The sequence below is a fragment of the Anomaloglossus baeobatrachus genome, chromosome 2, assembly GCF_048569485.1.
Source record: "Anomaloglossus baeobatrachus isolate aAnoBae1 chromosome 2, aAnoBae1.hap1, whole genome shotgun sequence".
NCBI classification, from domain to species: Eukaryota; Metazoa; Chordata; class Amphibia; order Anura; family Aromobatidae; genus Anomaloglossus; species Anomaloglossus baeobatrachus.
This window is the reverse complement of record NC_134354.1, coordinates 800,315,497-800,343,170: the sequence shown is the minus strand read 5'-3', so window position 1 is coordinate 800,343,170 and position 27,674 is coordinate 800,315,497. Positions and strand designations below refer to the sequence as shown.

The 27,674-nt window shown below is 51.3% G+C and overlaps 1 protein-coding gene across 1 annotated transcript in view; it reads right to left on the bottom strand.

The window, feature by feature from the left end:
* DNHD1 (dynein heavy chain domain 1) overlaps positions 1-27,674 on the bottom strand; it is a 355,748-nt gene that overhangs the window by 230,747 nt on the left and 97,327 nt on the right. The window contains exons 8-11 of the mRNA XM_075334063.1: positions 25,473-25,527; positions 25,123-25,352; positions 20,402-20,639; positions 20,134-20,291 (exon numbers count right to left, since the gene is read on the bottom strand). Of these exons, the coding sequence (XP_075190178.1) occupies positions 20,134-20,291; positions 20,402-20,639; positions 25,123-25,352; positions 25,473-25,527 (681 nt within the window). The remainder of the gene's footprint in view (positions 1-20,133; positions 20,292-20,401; positions 20,640-25,122; positions 25,353-25,472; positions 25,528-27,674) is intronic.

The window sequence follows — 27,674 nt, the reverse complement described above, 5'->3', positions numbered from 1 at the left end:
TGGAAAAACTTTCTGACAGGGAGGGTAGTCAGGGAGTGTAACAGGCGACCACGGGAGGCGGTGAGATCTCCATCAATGGAAATCTTCAAGCGGAAACTGGATAAACATATAGCTGGGATGATTTAGGAAAGCCTGCACTTGCAGGGGGTTGGACACTATGGCCCTTGAGGTCCCTTCCAACTCTACCATTTTATGATTCTATGATTGCTTGGGTGGCCCCAGTGGTCCTGGTATGCAAGAAGGACGGGTCCCTCAGGTTCTGTGTTGACTACAGAAAATTGAACGCCAACATGGTGCGGGACGCCTGTCTCCTCCCCCGAATTGAAGAATCGCTATCTGCTTTGGGGCACGCTAAGTACTTTTCCATCCTTGACCTAGTCAGTACTGGCAAGTGCCAAAGCCAAGATGGCATTCATTCTACCAATGGAACGCTATGAGTTCAGCTGGATGCCATTTGACCTCTCAAATGCACCTAGAACCTTCCAGCGACTGATGGAACATTGCCTTGGCGACATGAACTTTAAGTCTGTATTAATCTACCTGGATGATGTGCTGGTATTCGGGACCTCACTCGAAATCATCTGCAGAAGATATGGCAGGTCCTGCAATGACTGAGATTACAGGCTCAAGATCAAGCCGAAAAAATGTCAATTTTTCGGAAGACGTATAGAATACCTAGGGCATGTGGTGACTCCTGATGGGGTGAAACCAGCAATCAGCAAAGTGGAGGCCGTCCAGAAATGGCCCACACCGCATACACTATGAGAGGTGGAAGCATTTGTGGGATTGGCCGGATACTACCGGCGATTCATTCCAAAGTTTGCCCATCAAGCGGGTCTCTTGAACAAGTTGTGGCGGGGTATGGCGGGAGGTCCTAGGAACCGCCCCGTCTTGTTGGGGTCCACAACAACAGAAGGCCTTGACTGAGTGCTTTGTAGAGTTCCTGACAGGGGCTGAAGTAATAACAGATAATAACCCTTTGGCTCACCTTGAGAATGCTAAGTTGGGGGCGTTAGAGCAAAGGTGGATTGCCCGCCTGTCTAAGTTCAATTACTGGATTAAGTTCCGACTGGGAGAGAAAATAGTAATGCAGATGCTCTATCTCGAGTACCAACAGGGCTCCCAAGGGCTCCCAGCTAGCAGTGTTGACTATGAACTAGAGGATACTGAGACTACGGACCTTGGTTGACTGCCTTCCCTCTGGGACCTGGCACACTCAAGTGGGGTGGCCACTGGGATGTCCATGGTGCTTTAAAATACTCCCGCTGACTGGGTGTGGACCCAGATTGATAGCAAAGAGTTGTGGTGGTTGAAGCACTGGATCCACACAAAAACTTGGCCCCAGCCAGAAGAGAGGGAGGGTCTATCTCCGGATGGCCAAAAATTGTTGCACCAATGAGATAAGCTGAGTGTAGTACAAGACCTCCTGTGTCACAAGATCTACTTAAAATTGGAGCTGCAGTACCGTCAGCAGATTGTGATCCCAATGGCGGTGGGTCCAGCAGTTGCTCAATAGGCCCACGAGGGAGGCGCTCACTTTGGTAGTGAAAAAAAAACTTACCAGTGGTTATGTCTGCTTGTGTACTGCCCGGGGCTGGAAAACATGGTAAAGGAAGCATGTCGAACAGTGTCGAACAGCAGGCTCCTGTGCAAACCATTAAAGACGTCAGCCCCACTGGACTTGCTCATGATAGACTATGTACAATTAGGATACTCCAGCTCAGGATACTCTTACTGCTTGGTGATGACTGATCATTTTACCAAATATGCGGTATCAGTACCACCTAAAGACCAGACGGCGGAGTCAGCCGCAGAGGCAGTATTTCAGCATTTCATTTACGTATTCAGGGTGTCAACGGAGGATCCACTAACCAGGGAGCATGTTTCCAGGGTGCCTTGATGAAGGACCTCTACCATCTGTATGGGATTGAACAATCCCAGACAACACCCTATCATCCACAAGGCAATGGAGCGTGAGAATGTTTTAATCGCATACTTCTACAAAAACTACAGTCTCTAGAAGATGGTCAAAAAGCACACTGGCTAGAATACCTGCCTGAACTCATGTGGGCGTACAATAACTGAATACATAGCACCACAGGGTACTCGGCCCACATGCTAATGTTCGGGAGGACATGTGTGGCGCCCCTGACCTGGTCAGGCACCACTGAGTACTGCACCCATGCTGGGGGCGGGACAATACAGGTAATCCAGAAGGCTGACCGAGGTGTGGTTACACAGGCGCATAGTAATCAGGTCTTCCACATGGATCTTTGAGTGGACCTCTGGGGAATCCAGGAGGGGATGTGGCCTCCATCTCCACTCAAAGGGTGTGGTAGAGAGCCTGGTTGCTAGGTTGCGTAGGCAGGCACAGAGGGGAGGAAGTAGTGAGCCAGTCAGGTAGTGCAGCTCAGGGAGAGCAGTCACAAGAAGCAGACTCTGCAGGCTGTCACGATCCTGACAACGCACGTGCAGTGGCTACTGACAGGGGAGAACGGTCACCTGGTAGTGCCGACTGAAAACCACCCGAGGCTGGAGGCAAAGAGGTGGCTGAGTATGGGGACTGCCAGGGAGGTACCAGGCCCGTACGGGTTACAGGTTCCCAGAGCAGGGGCCCATTCAGTTGGCCTGCTCAACCTGCCGGTGTGGGCACTTCAGACCCTCACCATAACACCACAGAGTCCGCAGCCACGTAGCAACGAGAGGGCCCATAGTTCACAAGAGGCAAGCAGCCGGAGTGACCTGGTCCAGGCTACAAGCAGACGGGCTGAAAAAGGGGAGAACAGGCAGCAGCAACTTCCCTAAATGATCCCAGCAGGACTGCAAGTCGGGGTCACCCCAAAAACACAAGGGCTAGGAAGGCGAGTCGGTAGCCACCCTCACAAGTCAGCCTGAAGGAGCCTGGTTCCCTACTTGGTGCATCACAGCTACGCCCAGGTTATTCACCCTGCCACCTGACGTAAGTAAAAACCCTGAAAGACATTCTGCTTGTGCGTGAGAGTCATTCTGCGACCTGTGGTTCCACACACTCAAATCGAGCCCTGGGGCCAGCCCCACTCTCGGGGGGCCACACCATCTAACTGGCTCTACCAACAGCCCCAGGTGTCCCCTAATCTGCAGTGGCGGTCCCCTGACCGCAATACCGAGAGTGGCGTCACGAATCCTAAAGAAGACAACCTACTTGTGACCAGATTGTCCCTCCACGTGGAGCCCCTGAAGGTAATGCAGACCTGGGCTGAGCTCCACACATGTACAGAGATTGAGGATTTACATATGCCTAACCCCATGGCTGACCCTCCCCGGACCACAACCACATGGTCACAGAAGCACCGACGCTGGCTAAGAACAGTGCATAGGGTGGTAGGTGACCGGTTGAGACAGACTGTACACCATGACCAGGAACCGGTACAGGAGGATATGTTTGTTCCAGGTGAAAGGGTACTGGTTTAGGACTAAGATGGTCATGGAAAACTAGATGGTCGATGGGAGGTAGTGCTTTTGTTGTAAAGAGGAGGGTAGGACCCAATATTCCTGTGTATGAAGTGGAACCAGTGGGACCTCGGGGTCAGACCATAAATATCCAACGTAACATGCTTAGAAGGTGTCAATTTGAGGATCCTGCACCTGCAGAGGTGACACCTAACCCTGAAGTAATGGGAGTGGAACCGCCTGTGGATGCTGACTGGTGGGTTGTACTCACTCCTCCACAGCCTGAAAGCCCCATGACCATGGTCTTGTCCCCCAAAGAAGGTGTTATACCACCCGCGGTTCTCCCAGCAGATAGTGTCCCAAAGCAAGTGGATGTTCCACTGCTGCAGAGGACCACTAGGTCTTTAGCATGTGTTCCTCCACAGCGCTATGCACAGCAGGAGTTCATTTGGGGAGGTATGTCGGGGATGTGAGAGGGTGAGAGTATATTAGTAACCTTTATCCACTGTGAACTGCTGCAAAACGTTTATTTATGGTTCGTTGTTCATTGTATGCATTGTTAGGCGGTTTCACACTACGTTTTTTTAACATGCGTCCTGAACGTTTTTTTAACGCAAAAACGGATCCAGTGCAAATGTGTTTTCATTTCAATGCATTTGCAATGGACTCGCGTCAACATGCGTTCACTTGCGTTTGCGTGCGTTATAGTGAGGATCCAGCGACTTGCAGTTTTTTAACTTTTTTCAAAAACGCTACTTGTAGCATTTTTGAACTGCGTCCAAATAATGCAAATCGCTGGATCCTGACTAAACAGCATGCAAACGCATGTGAACGCTGGCATGCTGATAGACAGGATCCTGCTTGTCCGGAAACCAGCCTGGCGTGATCACAGTCTCTCTCTCTTTCTCCTCTCTTCTCACTCTCTTCCACTCTCTCTCTGTCCTCTCTTCTGTTCTCCTCTATTCTCTCTTCTCATCTCCTCTCCTCCTCTCCTCTCTCCTCCTCTCCTCTCTCTCTGTCCTCTCTTCTCCTCTCTTCTCTCACTCTCTTCTTCCACTTTCTCTCTGTCCTCTCCTCTCCTCTCTTCTCTCCTCTCTTCTTCCACTTTCTCTCTGTCCTCTCCTCTTTTCTCCTCTCCTCTCTTCTTCCACTCTCTCTCTGTCCTCTCTTCTGTTCTCCTCTATTCTCTCTTCTCATCTCCTCTCCTCCTCTCTCCTCCTCTCCTCTCTCTCTGTCCTCTCTTCTCCTCTCCTCTCTTCTCTCACGCTCTTCTTCCACTTTCTCTCTGTCCTCTCCTCTCCTCTCTTCTCTCCTCTCTTCTTCCACTTTCTCTCTGTCCTCTCCTCTTTTCTCCTCTCCTCTCTCTTTTGCCCCCAGCTGTGTCTGAATTTCTAGTCTGTCACGTTCAGTTCCTCTCACTCCCGATCACATGACTCGAATGCCCGCCCATAAACGTCAAGTGACAGGATCCAGTAAAATAACACTTGCGTTTGCATGCGTTTTTTTTTGTAAAAACAGGATCCGCTTTTGCAGCAAAAAAACGTTCATGAGGCATGTTAATAAAACGTAGTGTGAAAGCCGCCTTACTGACCAGCCAGAAGAGGCCGCTGTTTTGCATCTGCATTCAACTGTTTGGTTACTATAGCAACATCTCAATGGGCGTCTCCACTGGACTGAGAGGGCGGAGGAGGCGGTGTGTGAGAGGTGTGCGGCACGGAAAGGAGGTGCCGCAGAAACACCTTAAGTTAGCTGTGCAGCAGCTGTCGCAGATTCCTAATGCTGGGGCTTCTGCGGGTAGGTAGGTCCAGCTGGAGCCTACAATAGCCACTGTGCTGCAGACTTTGGTCTTACTCCTTTAGAGATGAGGAGCAGCGGGTGGGGATTGTGATCTCACTGTTGCAGGGGATCCACAATGCTGGGCTTTCTCGTTACCACATGGCTCCAGTTTTCTCCGGCCGGTGGATGAATTTTTTGAGGCCTTAGGTTTCATCTATGAAGATCCCGACCGAGTCTCCTTGGCTTAGTCCAGGCTGCGTCGCCTCCAGCAGGGAGATCAGTCAGCGGAGGGGTTTGGGGTTAATAAAGTGGTGAAAGGGGGTATATTTTTGTCTTTTATTTTAAATAAAAAAGAGTTTTTCGGTGTTTGTGCTTATTTACTTTCACTTACACATTAGTAATGGGGGTGTCTCAGACGCCTGCCATCACTAATCTTGGACTTAAGGGGGCTTTACACGCTACGATATCGTTAATGTTTTGTCGTCGGGGTCAAGTTGTTAGTGACGCACATCCGGCGTCATTAACGATATCGCAGCGTGTGACACTGACCAGCGACCTTAAGCGACCTCAAAAATGGTGAAAATTGTTCACCATGGAGAGGTCGTCCCAAACTCAAAAATTTTTAAGGGTTGTTTATCCAGGTGATTCATCGCTCATGCGGCAGCACACATCGCTATGTGTGACACCGCAGGAGTGAGGAACGTCTCCTTACCTGCCGCTGTCCCCAATGGGGAAGGAAGGAGGTGGGCGGGATGTTACGTCCTGCTCATGTCCGCCCCTCCGCTTTAATTGGCCGGCCGCTTAGTGACGTTGCGGTGACGTCGCTATGATGCCGAACGTCCCTCCCCGTTGAAGGAGGGATTGTTCGGCAGTCACAGCGACGACGACGACCAGGTAAGTATGTGTGACGCTGCCGTAGCGATAATGTTCGCTACGGCAGCGATCACAAACAATCGCATGCGCGACGGGGGCGGTTACTTACACGCTCGCTATCGCTACAAATTGCTAGCGATATCGCTACCGTGTAAAGCCCCCTTTAGTGGCTGCTATTATCTCCCTCATTACCCAAATTACCACTGCACGAGGGCAATCGGGAAGAGCCGCGTAAAGTGCTGGGACTGTCGCATCTAATAGATGCGGCAATTCCTGATATTTTTAGGCTGGGGGCGCCCAATAACCATGGGTTTTCCCAGCCTGAGAATACCAGCCCCCAGCTGTTGGGCTTTATCTGTGCTGGTATCATAATATGAGAGGATCCTACGCCAATTTTTTTATTTATTTTACTGTACGATATAGACCTGCCCACCCGACGTCTGTGATTGGAAGCCTCAGACACACTGTCACTCAAAGTGGGGGCTCATCTGACTGCAACTAATCACAGACACCAGTGGACAGGGGAAGCAGTGAATATGTATGAGCCTAATTAGCGACCCAGGAAGAAGAATGAGAGGCTGTGGGAGCAGTGGAACCGCCGCCCTGGTGACTTGGTTAGTATGAAGCGCTTGCTCCTCCCCCTTTGCACAAGATTCTGGTCCCCATAGACTTTATATAGGGCCTGTCATCTGGCCAGATACCAAGGATCATACCCCCGGTGACCCGGAGTCACCGGAGGATTGATCTGCAAATCCTCCGAAACACGGGGACAAAATGTAAAAATAATTGACACATTGCATCTTTGTGGTCACCTAATTTGTGCCGTAAAATAATTGTAGAACATCCCAATACTGTACTTGCAGGTCATCCAGGTAGTAAAGCAATCTTGGACCTCCTGTCTCGTAGTTTTTGGTGACCGAGGTTGCATCTGGATGTTGTTGACTATGTATCTGCTGGCAGTATTTGCGCATGTTCCAAGGTTACGCATACTCAGCCGTCTGGTTCTCTCCTGCCATTGGCTATCCCTAGTAGACCTTGGACGCATTTATCCATGGATGTCATTACTGACCTACTTTTTCAGGTAAAACTTTGGTCTTAGTGGTTGAGGATAAGTTTAGTAAGATGGTACATTTCATGACATTACTGCCACTTCTAAATGCCAAGACTCTGGCTCAGGTGTTCATCAATGAGATCATGAAGCTTCACCGGGTTTCTTCTGATGTGGCTTCAGATTGGGGAACCTTGCTTGTTTCCAAGATTTGGAAAGTGTTTTGTGATCGACTGGGGGTGTAGTTGTCTTTTTCTTCTGACTTCCACCCTCAGTCGAATTGTCAGACCGAGCACATAAATCAAAATTTGGAAACTTACCTTAGGTGCTTTGGGAGTTCCTGAGGAGGAACATTTTGCCTCATTGCCCTTTTCTGTATGGGGTTCAAAGTAATTTCAAGTTGATGGGAGACAGATACAGACGTATGACTGACAAAAAATGCTTGCCCGGTCCGGACCTAAGTGTGAATGACTATGTGTTGTCGACCAGGAATATCAAGTGGAAGGATTGTTCCTGAAAGTAGGGACCAAGGTATATTGGTCCCTATAAAACTAATTCAGTTGCGTTTTGTCTGGAGTTACATCAGGCTCTTGGGATCCACAATGTGTTCCACAGGTCTATGCTTAAGAAGTATATGGTGGGGGGCGTGTCTGGGACTCCATGGAGCAGGACGTGTAGAGGCTGAGCTCCTCCACCCGGGATACCAAAAATCCCTTTGCATAAGCCTTACATAAACAGGAATGGGGAAGAAGAGACCCCCAAAAACTACTAAAGACCCTGTGACTCCAGCACTGCTCACCCTGGACTCCTACCTTACAATGGAGCCGCCAGGGGAGCGGGAACAAGAGAAGGCGCAGGCAGCAGGAGCGCCACAAAGCACTTACCCCGGGACAACCGCGATGGAGGATTGTGCAGGAGGGACGGAGCGGGGATTACCCACCCGCGCCGCAGACGGAGGAGGAGGAAGAGATCGGGAGCCGGTGGATCCCGGCGGGAACGGGCCTTCCCTCGTGGGCAAGATGGCGGCGGAGGTGGTGGAGGCGGCGTGCAGCAACTTATCAGCACAGCTGCACGAGCCGGGGCATCGCCAGTCAAGTGACGCTGCGTGTCTCCAGAATGCCAGCCCAGGTGAGAAGTATGTGTTCCCCCCTGACGCGAGCACCGGTGATTCAGAGGAGATGGAGGTGATCATGCCGCCCCTCCCCCCCATAGAACTGTTAGAGCGTGGCGGTGGCTGGAGCCCGGCCGCCCACACAGATAGCGCGCAAGGGGGGTTGGAGGAGGCAGAGTGGGCATATGAGGATATGGAGCTGAGGAGTGATGGCCCTGAGGAAACAAGAGAGGAGGAAAGGAGCGACGGGGAGACTCTGGGGGAAAACTTAGAGCATGATAGGTCAGACCTTCAGCCTGCTGGAACCCCCCAGCTCCCAGGGGATAAAGTAAATATAACAGCAAATGACATGCTCTCCCCATCGGAACCTCCAACATTACTAAGTGATGCCCTTACACCCAGACCTCAAAGAGCCCATAAACCACTCAGGGACATAGGGCTCCGGAACCCGGGCCCCGCGGCTCGATGGAGGGGAGACCCTGAGCCACCCCCTGGCCCACCTGCTCTGGAAAGCAACAAAAAAAAGGCCCCCAGACAGTATGAAGGCCAGATCAATGACCACACAACCGGGGTGCCCTCCACCAGAGTGGTGGGAATTTATCAAACAAGTCCCCACCAAGACAGACTTCCAAACACTCATCTCAGAAGTCAAGGACGCCTGCAAATCTGAAATAGCAGCAGTCCGACAAGACGTTCTTTCCATCTCCAAACGAATAAACCAACTGGAGAATGAACATGGTGAAGCTAGAACAACCATCCGCCACCTCCAATCCCAAACCTCCTCTCAAGCTGACGTCATAAGAGAGTTACAGCGCCATGTTGAAGATCTGGATAACAGAGGCAGGCGACATAACATACGGGTCAGGGGCGTGCCTGAGGTCCAATCAAAGGAAGACGTCACCACAATCTTGCAAACCATATTTAATTCGCTCCTCCAACGGCCCCCAGACAACCCAATACCCATGGACAGAGCGCATAGAGCTCTCCGCCCCAAAAATCTAAAGGGGAACCCAAGAGACATTATATGTCACATCATTGACTTTCAACTTAAAGAAGAAATAATGCTCAAAGCCCGACCGCCAAAACAAGTGATGTATCAGGGCACCAAGATCCAGCTTTTTCAAGACCTATCGTGGATAACATGACAACAACGGAGGGCTCTCCGCCCTCTACTGTCATCCTTGCAGGCCCATAAGGTTCTTTATAGATGGGGGTTCCCGTTTAGCCTCACTGCACGGCGTGGAGAGGCGTCGGCCACCCTCCGGGCCCCTGCAGACCTGGAGCCTTTTTGTCGGGTTTTTGATCTTCCTGTTCCAGACTTACCAGACTGGACTCTGCCTCAACAGATGCCGCTGCTTCCTCTGAGGTGGCAACCAACTACCTCACCCCGCAAACGGCGGCCTAGGAGTTCAAGAGAAAAGGGCCCTACTTGACAGTGCCCTCCTGCACATTTATGGCTACTTATAGTCTTCAATTGGGGTTGATGGGCTCATTTTTATAGTTTTTTCTGTGATCTTTTGCCTTACTTTTGGGGGGAGGAATGTCTCCCCATTCCGGAATCCTGGGGGAGGGCGAGGACCCGAAGGACTGTTCTGTGGAGTTTCACCACTCACCCACTAGCAGAGTTTGACTAGTATAGTCGCACGTTGGTTTACAATGCAGGTTGTACTTAGTGTGTCAGTTTCTATTTAGAGTGAATGCGAGTCGGCTCTGATACTGGGATAGTGGACGAGTGGTGTCGTTTGCCATACACCTATCTCATAACTGAAAAGTTTCTATTTTTTCTGTCGAACATAGTTATGTTTTTTTCTGTTTTTCTATGTCTATCTTCTACCTACAGGTATGCGCCTCGCCAAATGCAGAGGGGTTCATGGAGTGCAGTTCTTACACACACCAAGTGGAGGTACCGGGCATTAGCCTTTACATTAGAGTATGCTGAGATTTTGGAATGGCTAGGTTAATGAGCCTTAATGTTAAGGGGCTGAATTCTGATGTAAAGAGGAGGCTGGTCCTCCAAGAGATGCGAAAATCAAAGGCGGGGGTGGTGTTTCTGCAGGAGACGCACTTCACAGAGAAAAGTTCCTTTAACTTTGCCCGCCATTGGTTTCCCCAATCCTTCTCAGCCACAACCACAAAGAAGAAGGCAGGGGTGGCAATACTGATCTCTCGCACCTGCCCACTCCAAGTGAGTAAGTGGGAAGCAGATCCCTCAGGTCGTTTCTTGATCGTCCAAGGCACTCTAAATGGAATACCACTAATTTTGTGTAACCTGTATGCACCAAACTCTAACCAGCTTAGATTTATTTCTTCAACGTTGTCACGCCTCCCGAGGGACCGTGGGACCATCCACATCATAGGAGGAGACTTTAATATGGTATTCTCAGACAAGGCTGATAGAATGCTTGCACCTTCACATTCGGCAGGCTCACATAGATCACCACATTTATCCACTGGGTTCCGCAAATTGATCCGCAAACATCAATTATTTGATCTTTGGAGAATCGATAACCCGACGGCGAGACAATATACCTTCTTCTCACATCCCCATAAATCTCATAGCCGAATTGATTACTTTTTGGGCAACACAACTTTTTCCTTACACTTAGAACACTCCAACGTGCACAAATTGGCAGTATCACTTGGTCGGACACCGCCCCTGTGTTGATATCTCTTAATCTGACAACCCCTCTCCTGAAACGCACCCACTGGAGACTGAACGAATCCTTACTCACTAACACCACCTCTCGAGAATCTCTTCGTAAAGTCATACAGAACTACTTTACAGAGAATTCTCAGTCCCTCCCATCTTTCCCATTAATATGGGAGGCCCACAAAGCAGTAGTTAGAGGGGAATGCATAGCCCTGTCTTCTAAACTCAAAAAAGATTCACAACAGCGGTACCGTCAGTGCGAAAGGGACCTCCGCACAGCAGAGAATCAGCTTCAAACTCACCCCACTAAAACTCGCCTGAAAAAAGTGATAGACTTGAGAACTAAACTAAAAGAGATCTCACATGGAAACATAGAAAGACTCTTGCGTTACTCCCGCCAGAAATACTATGAATACGGTAATAAGCCCCATACGATGCTAGCTAGAAAGCTTAGAGACCAAGCGATAACTAGTGCCCCATGCGCAATAAAAGATACTGCAGGCACCCCTCACTATGACCCCACGAAAATAGCTCAACTTTTCCACACATACTATACGTCGCTGTATTCTATCCCCCCGCGGTTACCAATGACACATCCGAATAGAACAAAAATATTAAATGACTATTTGACTGAATGTCACCTCCCAAAACTGTCTCAGGAGGCATTAGAGGACCTTAATCGAAAGGTGGAGCCAGAGGAAATTCATCAAATCATTAAGGACTTACCAGGCCACAAAGCCCCGGGTCCTGACGGGTTTACCTATCTATATTATAAGACCTTTGAGGGGGAGCTGTCCACCCATCTAACACACCTTTTTAACCTTTTCATGGAGGGTGACGCCATTCCAAACACATTTCTACACTCATATATAACTGTTATTCCTAAAGCAGGAAAAGATCCTTTGGAGTGTGCGAGTTACCATCCTATTAGCCTTCTAAACTCGGATCTTAAGATATTCACTAAACTACTGGCTGACCGCCTAAACAATTGGCTCCCACATCTGATCCATAAGGATCAGGTAGGTTTTGTCCGTTATCGCCAGGCAGGAGACAACACTCGAAGGATTTTGAATTTGGTGGACGTGGTAAATAAGGGGGGAATTGAAGCACTTCTTGTGGGGCTAGATGCGGAGAAGGCTTTCGACAGGCTGGACTGGTCCTTCATGTTCTCTGTTTTGGACCATTTCGGCCTGTCGGGGCCATTTGTTTCGGCGCTCAGGGGATTGTATTCTTCTCCTGCGGCAACAATCCGCCTCCCCAATGCACATTCGGGGCCCCTCCCTATCAGAAACGGAACTAGGCAGGGATGCCCGTTGTCCCCCCTGCTTTACGTTCTTAGCATTGAACCACTGGCGGCGCATATCAGACATAACCCAGATATTATGGGGATCAAAGTGCGGGAGAAATCCTTCAAAATAGCCTTATTTGCGGATGACGTCCTGCTGTCTCTGACCAACCCTGTGATCTCCCTACCAAATCTCCACAAGGTAATAGCCCAATACGCTAGGCTTTCGGGATATAAACTTAATTCGGACAAAACTGAGGCCTTACCTCTCAACATTCCGGAGGCTAAATTACAGTCCCTTAAACAAAATTTTAAGTACTCTTGGCGCACAGACTCTCTGCGATATCTCGGAGTCAAGATAACTTCTAATTACAAGACCATATATCAGGCAAATTTCCCACCCTTGATACGAGAAGTTGAAAATAGTCTAAAGAAATGGTCTTCCCTGCAGATCTCTTTTCTGGGTAAAATTGCCACAATTAAAATATCAATCATTCCTAAATTCCTGTACTTGTTTGAAACTCTCCCAGTACGAGTACCCCTAGGGGTGCTAAGAAAGGTTCAATCATCGCTCTTGCGTTTTATTTGGCACTCGGGAAGACATCGAATTCCAGATTCTGTCCTATGTACACCACGCACTAAGGGAGGCTTGTCTTGCCCGAATATTACACTTTATTACTATGCTTCACACCTACGTTGCCTGGCCTCCTGGACGACCTTACCAGCTTTCAATAAATGGACAGAAATAGAGAAGCTTTGGATGGCTCCTTTTCATCCAAGCTCTCTAATCTGGGGTCGACCTGTCGAAACCCCCTCTAGAGATCTCCTGGGCCCAATGGCATTCACAAGAGACTTATGGCGACAGTGTAGGATGAAGTTCCAGTTGGCATCACAATCTTCCCTGTTGACCCCCTTCCTGTTCACCCCACATCTAACTTCAGGCATGAACCCAGAAGTGGTCGGGCGGTGGGCAGAGGCAGGTCTCTATTGCTTTCGGGATATAGTTAATCCAACCACATTAAAGTTCAAGCCATTTTCGGATTTGCAACACCAATATAAGCTACCTTTCCATCTATATTTCTCGTATCAACAGATATCACACTTCTATGCGGATGTTATGGGACAGAGGGAGGTAGGCCGCCCCTCGGCATTTGAGACTCTCTGCTCAGGCCGGTCCTCGACTAGGGGACTAATCTCAGCCATTTATGCAATACTGGTGGCGGGGAATTCCTCGGACACAGTGAGACATTCATATATGAGGAGATGGGAGGGCTGGGTGGGGAGACCGCTGTCGGAGGCACTCTGGTCGGTCATTTGGGCGAGGACATTCAGGTCCTCAATTAGTACTCTCTATAAGGAAAACCAAGTTAAAGTCCTTATGACATGGTACCATACCCCGGAGTTATTGCATAAGTTTAACCGTGCTTGCCCAGATGTCTGTTGGAGATGTGGGCTCAGCGGGGCATCCTTATATCATATATTTTGGACATGCCCAGCCATAGAAGGTTTCTGGGGGGAGGTGGAAACCCTGATATGCAGATTGGGCGGTAAAAATATAAGCAGGGATCCGGTGGTCTACCTGTTGAATGCCCTCCCATCGTTTCTAAGTAAGCCAGAGATAAAATTGCTGCTTCTTTTCCTCACAGCTGCCAAGTGCTTGGTGTCACTGTTCTGGAAAAGAGTGGCGCCTCCGTCTGTCTCAGATCTGTACGCGCGAATAATAGATGTCAGAAATATGGAGAGATTAACGGCCCAGCTTCATAACACAATGGAAGGGTTTATAACAACTTGGTCTTTGTGGGACACTTTTGCGGACTCATACCAGATATAGGGTAGTGAAGGTCTCTATTGTATTGGATGTTTTTGCGCTATATATTAACGGGATCTGAGAATTTGCTATCGAGACCTCCAGGTTGGGCCCTGACCTCTATCTTCTCTTACTCTTATATGGGATAACAAACTGTTTACTTTCCATTTATCTTCTGATATGCCCCTTTTGCATTGTATTTGACTGCATGCCTGAGAATTATTTCTGATACCTGTGTATTTGTCCTAATTTTTGGTTGTAAAATATGTTGAAAAATCTTTTCAAAATAAAAAAGTTGAAGAAAAAAAAAGTATATGGTACCCTTGGAGCCGTTCCCCTGGCCGCTGGCTGCAATCATGGTTGATGGCAATTTAAAGTTTCAAATAGCTAAGATTGTTGATTCTCGTTTTCTGCATCGGTCCCTTCAATATTTGTGCACTGGAGGGGCTATGGACTGGAGGGGCTATGGACTGGAGGGGCTATGGACTGGAGGGGCTATGGACTGGAGGGGCTATGGGTCCCAGCATAAGATGTGAATGCCACAAGGTCGGCTTGTTAATTTTATGCTGGCCATCTGGATAAGCCTGGCCCTGAGTGTCTGCAGACCACTCGTAGAAGGTGGGGTACTGTCATGCGTGACAGACAGTCCTGTGGTGTTCAGCTATAGAAAGTTACAGCATTTAGCTGCGTAAACTATGCCCTGACCTTCCATTATTTCTGCTTGGTTTTCATACCTTTCTCTTTAGGACCCTATGGAATTCCTCAGCCTTTCAGCTGTTTTTCATCAGCACTTCCTTGGGGTTTCATTTTTCATTACTCTTTGCTGGAGATAGTTCCTATACCTTTAACAAGTCCTCAGTGCACGCAGTTGGCTTGAATACATCTGGAGAAAGGTTGTTGTTGTTGCAATTCCTCCCCCTGAATCATCTGGAGATAAGTTACTCGTTCACTTTCCCATTTGTTATCCCTGTGTCTTCTTTAGAACTTAGTGGGTATCATGGGGTGTGACCGGTAACTAGGAATGGGGGTGTCTGGATTGGCCCTCAGACTAATGACCCTAAATTGTCCCTTATTACATAGGTACGTCTGATGGTGGCGAGGTCTGGACTGCCAGCGTAGCCCTAACTCCTGCTCAGGCCCTGGACTAATATCACCTCTCCCCCACCACCGGAGAGGGTCAGGACAAGAGTGATGATGAATCCCACAGAAACAGGCAGACTAGGGAAAACCAAAGCACAAGCTCACTGGAAGCACACACAGGGGTAAAGACAATACGTGCTCAGGGAGAAATAAAGTACAGGGAGGAAATAAAACAATGCGGATATTTTCACAGCTACCAAATAACACTCAGCAGTTCACCAAAAGCTGGATCTCAACGAACAAAGACCGCAAAAGCTATAGTCGGCATGGAGGAACAGGTTCCAACGTCTTTAAAGGGTGGAGGCTGCTGTAATAGGTCTTCCTGTGACCCTAGCAGCAATTCACAGGCCAGCAGGAATTAACTCCTGCTAGACCAATCACCAGTGAATACAAAACTTGTTGACGCCTGGCTCTGACTGAGCAACTCAAAAGCACGAGGTGACATGTCAGACTCTGCAGTGTGAACAGGGGCAGAAATCGCCATGACACCTGGTGAGTGTACAGCAGAACACTGCATGACATGGGGTTGACGAAGCACTCATCCCATCCGCTCCCCTATCTAGGGCCTATTTCAGGGTCAGGCATCCAGCTCAGCGCATAGATGCGGAACCTATCTAGGGTGAGGGCCCAGTGGTAGGGTCGGTCAGGGGTCACCATCTCCCCTTCTCTAGACACAGGGCTTCCCTTCCCTACACTTTTGCTTGGTATTTTCTCATACCTAGCGTGACAGCACCATTTTGGAAGTAACAAAAATATGCTAACACTCATGGCGGGAATGGGCCCTTAGTGTTACAAGGTGTCAAATGTGAATGGGGAGCAGGGGTGTTACATTTGGTGTTATCGCTCACACACTCTCTCACACTGGTCACTGCAAGCTCAACATGGCGCCTCATAGCAAAGAGTTCTCTGAGGGGCGAAAAAAAAAGAATAATTGCTCTACATAGAGATGGCTGGGGCTACACGGGTGGGGGTGTGGGGGTCCGCCTGTCAGTGCTCAGACCATACGCCGCACACTGCAGAAGCTACAAAGGTGGGGGGTCCGCCTGTCAGTGCTCAGACCATACACCACACACTGCAGAGGTTACAGGGGTGTGGGGGTCCGCCTGTCAGTGCTCAGACCATACACCACACACTGCAGAGGTTACAGGGGTGGGGGGGTCCGCCTGTCAGTGCTCAGACCATACACCACACACTGCAGAGGTTACAAGGGTGGGGGGTCCGCCTGTCAGTGCTCAGACCATACGCCGCACACTGCAGAGGCTACAGGGGTGGGGGGTCCGCCTGTCAGTGCTCAGACCATACACCACACACTGTAGGTTACAGGGGTGTGGGGGTCCGCCTGTCAGTGCTCAGACCATACCCTGCACACTGCAGAGATAACAGGGGTGGGGTGTCCGCCTGTCAGTGCTCAGACCATACACCACACACTGCAGAGGTTACAGGGGTGGGGGGTCCGCCTGTCAGTGCTCAGACCATACCCTGCACACTGCAGAGGTTACAGGGGTGGGGGGTCTGCCTGTCAGTGCTCAGACCATACCCTGCACACTGCAGAGGTTACAGGGGTGGGGGGTCCGCCTGTCAGTGCTCAGACCATACACCGCACACTGCAGAGGTTACAGGGGTGGGGGGGTCCGCCTGTCAGTGCTCAGACCATACACCACACACTGCAGAGATTACAGGGGTGGGGGGTCCGCCTGTCAGTGCTCAGACCATACCCTGCACACTGCAGAGGTTACAGGGGTGGGGGGTGTGACGACATGGACACCCAATGCCTAGCATGGGTTAAAGTTTCTTAAAATCCAGCCAGACAGCATGATAGATTGTCTATGAGGGACTTCTCCCCCGTCTATTGTTTTTACAAGACTCTTGTTGACTCAATGTAATTGTGTTGGCCACTGAAAGCCAGACGTATTGTTCTCCAGACATTTCCAGTAACCATTGTATTGTAGTTGTGTATTGCTAATGTGATTACCTTAGTAGCCATTGTCTAGTCGGTGACTTGCCGACTCCATGTAGATATACTGAGTCTTTCTATGCACATCATTTAAATGAACATTATCCATGCAGCTTGAAATTCATCCAATGGGAGAAGCAATCTTGTCCAACTAATCGATGAGGACCCAGTGTATCCTAAGGGAAGGTTATGGCTATAAAAGGGACATCTTTAAGCCACCAGGGTTGATGAAGGTTGATGGATGCTGATGGATCCAGTCTAAGCTCTTTGGAGCTGACTAGAGGATCAGGATATCTTATGGCTTCAATCTAGGGGCTCCGGTTCCGGTTGGAGACCATATCCACAGCCTAGGGATTTCGACTCCGGCTGCCAGGATTGTAACATCATACCAGGACTACCTAAGGAGGACACTCAGGTTGGGACAGTTCAGTCACCTGTTACAGACTTTGCAGACCTCACACAGCTTCCTAAATCTGGCGTTATTCTAGTCACGGTGGGTGCCCGCCAAAAGCGGGGTGCTGCTGGACTGGAGTGAGTAGCCCTGGAACCTGTGAGGCATGGACATTCTAAATCCCTGGTGAGCAGCGGAAGGGTGAGACTCTGTTGCCTGTTACATTTGTGTGTTTTGCTGGTTATGTGTTATGTGCCGTTAATTGTTTGGGGATCCAATAAAGTCTAATTATTGTGGTTCCCTCACCCTGTGTTGTCTGAGTAGTGTTACGCCCACGGGTAAGGAGGCCGGCGTTCAGTTGGGATGAGCCCTGAGCCACGCTGTCTTTCTAAAGGCGGCAGGTTTTAGTGGACGAGAGCACCCACTGAGCCCCGTGTCTCCACAGGGGGGTCCGCCTGTCAGTGCTCAGACCATACCCTGCACACTGCAGAGGTTACAGGGGTGGGGGGGTCCGCCTGTCAGTGCTCAGACCATACACCGCACACTGCAGAGGTTACAGGAGTGGGGGGTCCGCCTGTCAGTGCTCAGACCATACACCACACACTGCAGAGGTTACAGGGGTGGGGGGTCCGCCTATCGGTGCACAGACCATACACCACACACTGCAGAGGTTACAGGGGTGGGGGGGTCCACCTGTCAGTGCTCAGACCATACCCAGCACACCCACCGAAGAGGTTACAGGGGTGGGGGGTCCACCTGTCAGTGCACAGACCATACACCGCACACTGCAGAGGTTACAGGGGTGGGGGGTCCGCCTGTCAGTGCTCAGACCATACACAACACACTGCAAAGGTTACAGGGGTGGGGGGTCCGCCTGTCAGTGCTCAGACCATACACCACACACTGTAGAGGTTACAGGGGTGTGGGGTCCACCTGTCAGTGCTCAGACCATACCCCGCACACTGCAGAGGTTACAGGGGTGGGGGGGTCCACCTGTCAGTGCTCAGACCATACACCACACACTGTAGAGGTTACAGGGGTGTGGGGTCCACCTGTCAGTGCTCAGACCATACCCCGCACACTGCAGAGGTTACAGGGGTGGGGGGTCCACCTGTCAGTGCTCAGACCATACACCACACACTGTAGAGGTTACAGGGGTGTGGGGTCCACCTGTCAGTGCTCAGACCATACCCCGCACACTGCAGAGGTTACAGGGGTGGGGGGGTCCACCTGTCAGTGCTCAGACCATACACCACACACTGCAGAGGTTACAGGGGTGGGGGGTCCGCCTGTCAGTGCTCAGACCATACACCGCACACTGCAGAGGTTACAGGGGTGGGGGGTCCACCTGTCAGTGCTCAGACCATACACCACACACTGCAGAGGTTACAGGGGTGGGGGGTCTGCCTGTCAGTGCTCCGACCATACACCGCACACTGCAGAGGTTACAGGAGTGGGGGGGTCCACCTGTCAAGTGCTCAGACCATACCACGCACACTGCAGAGGTTACAGGGGTCCACCTGTCAGTGCTCAGACCATACACCGCACACTGCAGAGGTTACAGGAGTGGGGGGTCCACCTGTCAGTGCTCAGACCATACACTGCACACTGCAGAGGTTACAGGAGTGGGGGGTCCACCTGTCAGTGCTCAGACCACACCCCGCACACTGCAGAGGTTACAGGAGTGGGGGGTCCACCTGTCAGTGCTCAGACCATACCCCGCACACTGCAGAGGTTACAGGGGTGGGGGGTCCACCTGTCAGTGCTCAGACCATACCCCGCACACTGCAGAGGTTACAGGGGTGGGGGGTCCACCTGTCAGTGCTCAGACCATACACCGCACACTGCAGAGGTTACAGGAGTGGGGGGTCCACCTGTCAGTGCTCAGACCATACCCCGCACACTGCAGTACTATGCTCTACATGGCTGTCATTTCAGAAGGAAGCCACTTCTAAATATGATGCACAAGAAAGCAGCAGTTTGGGGGAGACAAGCAGACTAAGGACCTGGATTACTGGAACCGTTCCTTGTCTGATGAGACAAAGATAAACTTATTTGGTTCAGATGATGTCAGCGAGTGCGGCGCCTCCAGGTGAGGAGAACAAAGACAGGTGTGCCCTGTCTACAGTCAGGCATGGTGGTGTAGGGTCATGATTTGGGGCCATGAATGCTGCCGGCTGTGGGGGCTACAGATCATTGAGGGAACCATAAATGCCACCATGTCCTGTGACACTGAAGCAGAGCAGGATCCACTGCCTTCATATTCCAATATGATAACGAACCCAAACACCTCCAGGACCCCCACTGCCTCGCTACAGAACCTGAGGGTAAAGGTGCTGGACCGGCCGAGGGTGCAATGTGGCCAGTTTCACTTAGGGATGTGCTCACTTTTGTTGGCAGTGGTTTAGACATTAATGGCTGTGTGATGAGTTATTTACACTGTTATACAAGCTGCGCACTGACACTGCACACTGTATCACAGGGTCAGATCTGCAGTACTGTCCCAGGAGAAGGTATAATAAAATCTATACAGAGATGTGAGGGGTGTACTCACTTTTGTGATATATTGTGTACACACACCGACTGCCCCTTATGTCTGATCCCAACACATCGGTTATTCTCCCTCAGATGCTCCAGACGTCTGCGCCCTTCACCCTCGGACATCTTACCTTCTGCGCACATTGAGAGAATGATGAGATTTCCGTCGAGACCCCTCTGAAGATCTCCAGAGCTTGTGATAGGTCGCAGATCAGGGAGTGAGACTTGTCGGCCACCTCTGAGGTCAGGAGGACGAGGATATCCTGCAGTATGCCAGCCAGGCCTGGACCTGACAGAGATGGCATCAGTACACATGCTCGGTGCACTCCTTACAGCACAGGTATGTCCGTCTGCAGACACCACAGACATGGTCCTCAGAGCAGCGTTCATCCTTCTTACCTGTCAGTGTATGCAGGAGCTCACAGCTGACTTCAATCAAGGAGGTGGTGATAGAATCCTTCAGTCCGCGGACTCGTCGTTCCCAATGCTGAACTTTAAGGATCAGGTCCTCATAATCTCCGGAAGAACTTCCCTGTAGATTCTCCAGACTTTGAGGAGACCAGGATTGGACATAGCGGTGGATGTCAGACAGCCAGGCATGCTCCTCACAGAATGCTCCGACCTCTAGAAGAGATTCCTGCAGAAGAGACACCAAGAGTTCGAGAGATGAAACCCACCAGCCAGAGCGGCCTCTGTGAGTCTCCACTCTGAGCAGCCTCTCGTGAACATGCACCTGTGCCTGCTGCCTCTCTCGACTATGGACCAGTGGCTGCAGGCTCTCCTGACCATACACCGATGCCTTCAGGCTCTCCTGACCATACACCGATGCCTACAGCCTCTCCTGACCATTCAATGGTGCCTACAGCCTCTCTCAACCATGCACCTGTGCCTGCAGCCTCTCTTGACCATGCACCAATTTATGTAGTCTCTCACAACCATGCAACAGTGTCTGCAGCCTGTCTTGACCGTGTATGACTAATGCAGCCTCTCTTCACCATGCACTGGTGCCTGCAGTGTCTCTTGACCATGCACTAGTGACTGCAGCATCCCTCAACCATCCACTGGTGCCTATAGCTTTTCCTGACCATGGACCTATATCTACAGTATTTCTTGACCATGCACTCATAACTGCAACCTCTCCAGATGTTGCAGTGGTGCCTGCAGCCTCTCCTAACCATGCACCGAAGCCTGAAGCCTTTTCTGAACATGCTTCGGTGCCTGCAGCCTCTCATAACCATGCACTTCTACCTACAGCCTCCCCTGACCATGCATCGGTGCCTACAGCCTCTTCCGACCATGCACTAGTGCTTACAGGCTCTCCTTACCATGCACCGGTGCCTACAGCCTCTCCGAACCATGCACCAATGCCTACAGCTTCTCCCGACCATGCATCAGTGCCTGAAGCCTCTCCCGACCATGCAGCGATGCCTACAACCTTCCTTGAGCATGTACGAGTGCCTACAGGATCTCCTGACCATGCAGCGGTGCCTACAGGCTCTGCTCACCATGCAGCGGTGCCTACAGGCTCTGCTCACCATGCAGCGGTGCCTACAGGCTCTCCTGACCATGCACTGGTGCCGACAGGCTCTCCTGACCATGCACTGGTGCCTACTGGCTCTCCTGACCATGCAGCGGTGCCTACAGGCTCTCCTCACCATGCAGCGGTGCCTACAGGCTCTCCTCACCATGCACCGGTGCCTACAAGCTCTCCTGACCATGCACTGGTGCCGACTGGCTCTCCTGACCATGCACTGGTGCCGACTGGCTCTCCTGACCATGCACTGGTGCCGACTGGCTCTCCTGACCATGCACTGGTGCCTACAAGCTCTCCTGACCATGCACTGGTGCCTACAGGCTCTCCTGACCATACATTGGGGCCTACAAGCTCTCCTGACCATACATCGGGGCCTACAGGCTCTCCTGACCATACATCGGGGCCTACAGGCTCTCCTGACCATACATCGGGGCCTACAGGCTCTCCTGACCATACATCGGGGCCTACAGGCTCTCCTGACCATACATCGGGGCCTACAGGCTCTCCTGACCATACATCAGGGCCTACAGGCTCTCCTGACCATACATCGGGGCCTACAGGCTCTCCTGACCATACATCGGGGCCTACAGGCTCTCCTGACCATACATCGGGGCCTACAGGCTCTCCTGACCATACATCGGGGCCTACAGGCTCTCCTGACCATACATCGGGGCCTACAGGCTCTCCTGACCATACATCGGGGCCTACAGGCTCTCCTTACCATACATCGGGGCCTACAGGCTCTCCTGACCATAGACCAAGGCCTACAGGTGGCTCTCTTGACCATACACCGGGGCCTACAGGCTCTCCTGACCATACACCAGGGCCTACAGGTTCTCCTGACCATACACCGGGGTCTACAGCCTCTCTTGATCATGCACCGGTGCCTACAGCCTCTCTTGACCATGCACCAGTCCCTGAAGCATCTCCTAACCATGCACTGATGCCTGCAGCCTCTCCCAACCATGCACAGGTTCCTGCAGCCTCTCCAAACCATGCACAAGTTCCTCTAGCCTCATTTGACCATGCACTGGTGCCTATAACTTCTCTTGATCATGCACCGATGTCTACAGGCTCTCCTGACCATGCACCGATGCCTACAGCGTCTCTTAACCATGCACGGGTGCTTGCACTCCCTCCGGCCCATGAACCGATGCCTACTGCCTCTCCCAACCATTCACCGATGCCTGCATCCTCTCCTGACCATGCACCAATACCTGCAGCCTCTCCTGACCATGCACCAATACCTGCAGCCTCTCCTGACCAAGCACTGATGCTTGCAGTCCCTCCTGACCATGCACGGGTGCTGGCAGCCTCTCCTGACCATGCACGGATACCTACAGCCTTTCCTGACCATTCACTGGTGCCTGCAGCCTCTTTTGACCATGCACTTGTGCATGCAGCTTTTCGCAACCATGCACTGAAACCTGCAGCCTCTCCTAACAATGCACCTGTGCCTGTAGCTTTTTGCAACCATGCAGCGAAACCTGCAACCTCTCCTGACATACACTGGTGCCTGCAGCCTCTCCTGACCATTCAGCAATACCTGCAGCCTCTACCTACAATGCACCGATATGACGCGGGCAAGGGGTGACTGACCACGTCAGGGAAGGGCTGCCCAAGGCGCTCAGATCCGTGATCGTGGCTGGGGCTCGAGTGGCAGCCAGATCGGGGGCTCGTGCAGCGGCCCGTCGCCCACAACAAATAAAAGCGGTTATTTACAGGGGAAGAGTTTGTCAGTGACGCCACCAGTGGGTTGCGGTGATGGTGGGTGACACCGCCGCTGCCTTGGTATGGGATGCCCGGGGCTGATTGAGTGAGGCAGCAAGGTAGAATCCCCTCCACGGGTAGGGGAGGTGTAGTCCCGGGGCCCGGAGGATGGTGCGGGTTTGCAGGGAGCAGTTTTTAGGAAGGGACCGGATGGTACCGGTGTACTCACTGTGGTAATAAAGCACACAAAGGCCGTATTGTAAACCAAGGCCGGATGCCGGGAGCCTCTGAAGGGGTGTGCTGGTCCCGCACACGGGTTGACAGGGCAGGGGCCCTTCCTCCTGCACTTGTAGTTTCTTGTGTGTTGACTTAACCCGCATAAAACAGGAGAAATCCGCCCCTCTGTGTTTTGTATACAGTGGGAGCTGTTGCCCGCAAAATCTGACCCGTGGGATCTCTGTGGGCTCTGGCGGACACCCTATCCCCCGCGTTGGGCTTCCGTTTCGCTCTCTGGGCTACTTGTGGGACAAAGTCTGGAACCTTGTCCCCTGCTGGCTAATCAGTAAGGTGCTTGAAGCGGTCCTTACCCTGGGGTCCAGGTACCCCGACGGTGCACGGCCTCCGGACCGGATTCCCGCTATCGGCACTGGCGGGCTACAACCCTGCCCCGGTCTACTTTAGGTCTCCCGTGACCGGATCTCCGTGGCGTGTGGCCCTGCTCTGCCATCTGCCACCTAGTCAGCTCAAGTAGTCCAGAGGCTCCAACCCCCGACTACCACTTCACTCCACACTCCTCTCACTTTCACTGTCTGGACTCATCTCCTGTGTCCCCTCCCTTGACACCTCAGGACCCCTAGGTGGGCGTTTGCCATCTGCCTGGTCAAGCCCACTGGTGTGTCCCTATTATCCCAGGGGGGTGACTAGGCTTTGTGGCTGGTGTTACCTATGCGTGGGGGTGTTGGTAGAATCCCAAGGAGAATATGATTCCTCACCCAGGAGGGGGTACAGTCATCTGTGACTACCTGGTTTTGCCAGGGCGTCACAGATACATGCAGCCTCTCCTGACCATGCACTAATACCTGCAGCCTCTCACGACTATGCATCAATACCTGCAGCCTCTCCTGACCATGCACCGGTCCCTCATGACTCTCCCAACCATGCACTGATACCTACAGCCTCTCCTGACCATGCACTGGTTCCTGCAGCTTTTCTTGACCATGCACCAATACATGCAGCCTCCCCCTACCATGCACCGATACCTGCAGCCTCTCCTGACCGTGCAACAATACCTGCAGCCTCTCCTGATCATGCACCAATACATGCAGCCTCTCCTGACCATGCACTGGTTCCTGCAGCTTTTTTTGACCATGTACCAATACATGCAGCCTCTCCCTACCATGCACCGATACCTGCAGCCTCTCCTGACCGTGCAACAATACCTGCAGCCTCTCCTGACCATGCACCAATACATGCAGCCTCTCCTGACCATGCACTGGTTCCTGAAGCTTTTTTTGACCATGTACCAATACATGCAGCCTCTCCCTACCATGCACCGATACCTGCAGCCTGTCCTGACCGTGCAACAATACCTGCAGCCTCTCCTGACCGTGCAACAATACATGCAGCCTCTCCTGACCATGCACTGGTTCCTGAAGCTTTTTTTGACCATGTACCAATACATGCAGCCTCTCCCTACCATGCACCGATACCTGCAGCCTGTCCTGACCGTGCAACAATACATGCAGCCTCTCCTGACCGTGCAACAATACATGCAGCTTCTCCTGACCATGCACTGGTTCCTGCAGCCTTTTTTGACCATTCACCAATACATACAGCCTCTCCTCACCATGCTCCCTTAGTTAGCCCTCTTTCTCACCTCGACCAGTCTGTGTAGTTTCTCTCGAGCCTCCTGTATAGAACTGTCCATGTGGAGCATGTGGGGCAGGGCCTGGAAGTTCAGGGGCAGGTAGTGAGCGCTCTGCTGGTGCCCCTCAATCTTCAGTAGTCCAAGCTTTGGCATTTCTTTGCCTTCTCCAGGTGGCAGGGCATGTGCTGCAGCAATCTGGTGGAGATTCTGCTCACAAAGAGCCGGGGGAACAGGAGGTCCTGGAAAAGAAGCTACCATCATGGATAAAGCAGTGAGTGACCGCTTGCAGATCTCAGTGGCCCCCCACGCTTCTATCTGTAACACATGTGGACACGTCAGTATCTGCTGTGGGACATTACCATGGTCTGTGCGAGGATGCATCATGGCAGGTTCCTGGTCTGTGGGATCCATCACCTGTGGATGAAGACACAATCCCCCGATCATTAGAAGATTCACAAGTCCTCAGACGAGCGCTCAATCTCCTCACCATGCGGTAATCAATTGCACCGGATCATGTGATCTGCGGTGACCTTATTATGGCGGAATAAGAACATAAATATAAGAAGTGACTGCTCCCATCATGAAAACACCTGGAACATTGAAACGAGTGGCACCAAAATGCCAAAAACTGTGCCAGGAATAGCATCGACCTCCATCCAGAGAACAGTAAAGAAGGTGCTCAGTATTATCGGAGACCCAACAAGCCCCTCAGAGCACAAATGCTCCGGACAAAACTGCCGGATGCACAATCCTCCTCCAGATCCTCAAACTAAAAACAAAACATGGTTTGTGCTCAAAATGGACGGACTAAGGAAAAGAGAAAAGCTCCTATCTTCTCTGCAAGAGGGGACTATACCTGCAACCCCACCACCTACGAGACCAGCATAAAGAACGGAGGACAACCGGAGGGACAACTGACTGCCAACACCAAGATTTATGGGTCACATGTCTATAAAGTGAACGTTTACTCCTCCGCTAGAGGAAATGAGACCGACAAGTTTATTAGGGAAGGAGGGGATAAAAAAAATGAGAAAAGACTGAAAATACATAAAAGATTGCACCAAAGAAAAGTAGAGCCAGTTAGGAGAAGGGAACAGTAGCCGTCACCAAGGGTCATTCCGAATACAGCACACACCCGGAGGAAGGAACAGAAGAATATGGGGAGGAAGGAAGGGAGGACACCGAGGATACGAAGAATTAGCTCCAAAGTCAGAAAAACTAGAGACCCCGAGGCTTTATCACTCACAGGAGACTGGACTGAGAAGGAGAACACCTGGAGGAAGAAACAGAAGAATATGGGGAGAAAGGGAGGACACCGAGGATACGAAGCATTAGCTCCAAAGACAAAAAAACCTGAGACCCCGAGGCTTTATCACTCACAGGAGACCGGACCAAAGAGGAGAACACCCGGAGGAAGGAACAGAAGAATATGGGGAGAAAGGGAGGACACCGAGGATACGAAGCATTAGCTCCAAAGACAGAAAAACCTGAGAACCCGAGGCTTTATCACTCACAGGAGACCAGATCGAAGAGGAGAACACCCAGAGGAAGGAACAGAAGAATATGGGGAGAAAGGGAGGACACCGAGGATACGAAGCATTAGCTCCAAAGACAGAAAAACCTGAGACCCCGAGGCTTTATCACTCACAGGAGACCAGATCGAGGAGGAGAACACCCGGAGGAAGAAACAGAAGAATACGGGGAGGAAGGAAAAGACACCAAGGATACGAAGCATTAGCTCCAAAGACAGAAAAACCTGAGATCCCGAGGCTTTATCACTCACAGGAGACCAGATCGAAGAGGAGAACACCCGGAAGAAGAAACAGAAGAATACGGGGAGGAAGGGAAGACATCGAAGATACGAAGAATTAGCTCCAAAGACAGAAAAACCTGAGACCTCGAGGCTTTATCACTCACAGGAGACCAGATCGAAGAGGAGAACACCCGGAAGAAGAAACAGAAGAATACGGGGAGGAAGGGAAAGACACCGAGGATACGAAGAATTAGCTCCAAAGTCAGAAAAACCTGAGACCTCGAGGCTTTATCACTCACAGGAGACTGGACTGAGGAGGAGAACACCCGGAGGAAGAAACAGAAGAATATGGGGAGAAAGGGAGGACACAGAGGATACAAAGAATTAGCTCCAAAGACAGAAAAACCCGAGACCCTGATACTTTATCACTCACAGGAAACTGGACTGAGGAGGAGAACACCCGGAGGAAGGAACAGGAGAATACGGGGAGGAAGGGAAGACACCGAGGATACGAAGAATTACCTCTAAAGACAGAAAAACCTGATACCCCGAGGCTTTATCACTTACAGGAGACCGGGCCGAGGAAGAGAACACCCGGGGGAAGAAACAGGAGAATACGGGGAGGAAGGGAAGACTGTGACGATGTGTCCCTCCCCAAGCCCCGGCCTGTATTCATGTACTCTATGCCATATAGGGTCATGTAGGTTGCTTGGCTGTCTTTGTTCTTCTCAGCTGGGGGTGACTCCAATAGACAGGGCTTCTGGAGACTTCTCCAGACATAGCCACTACTCAAAAGTGGGTGTAAACC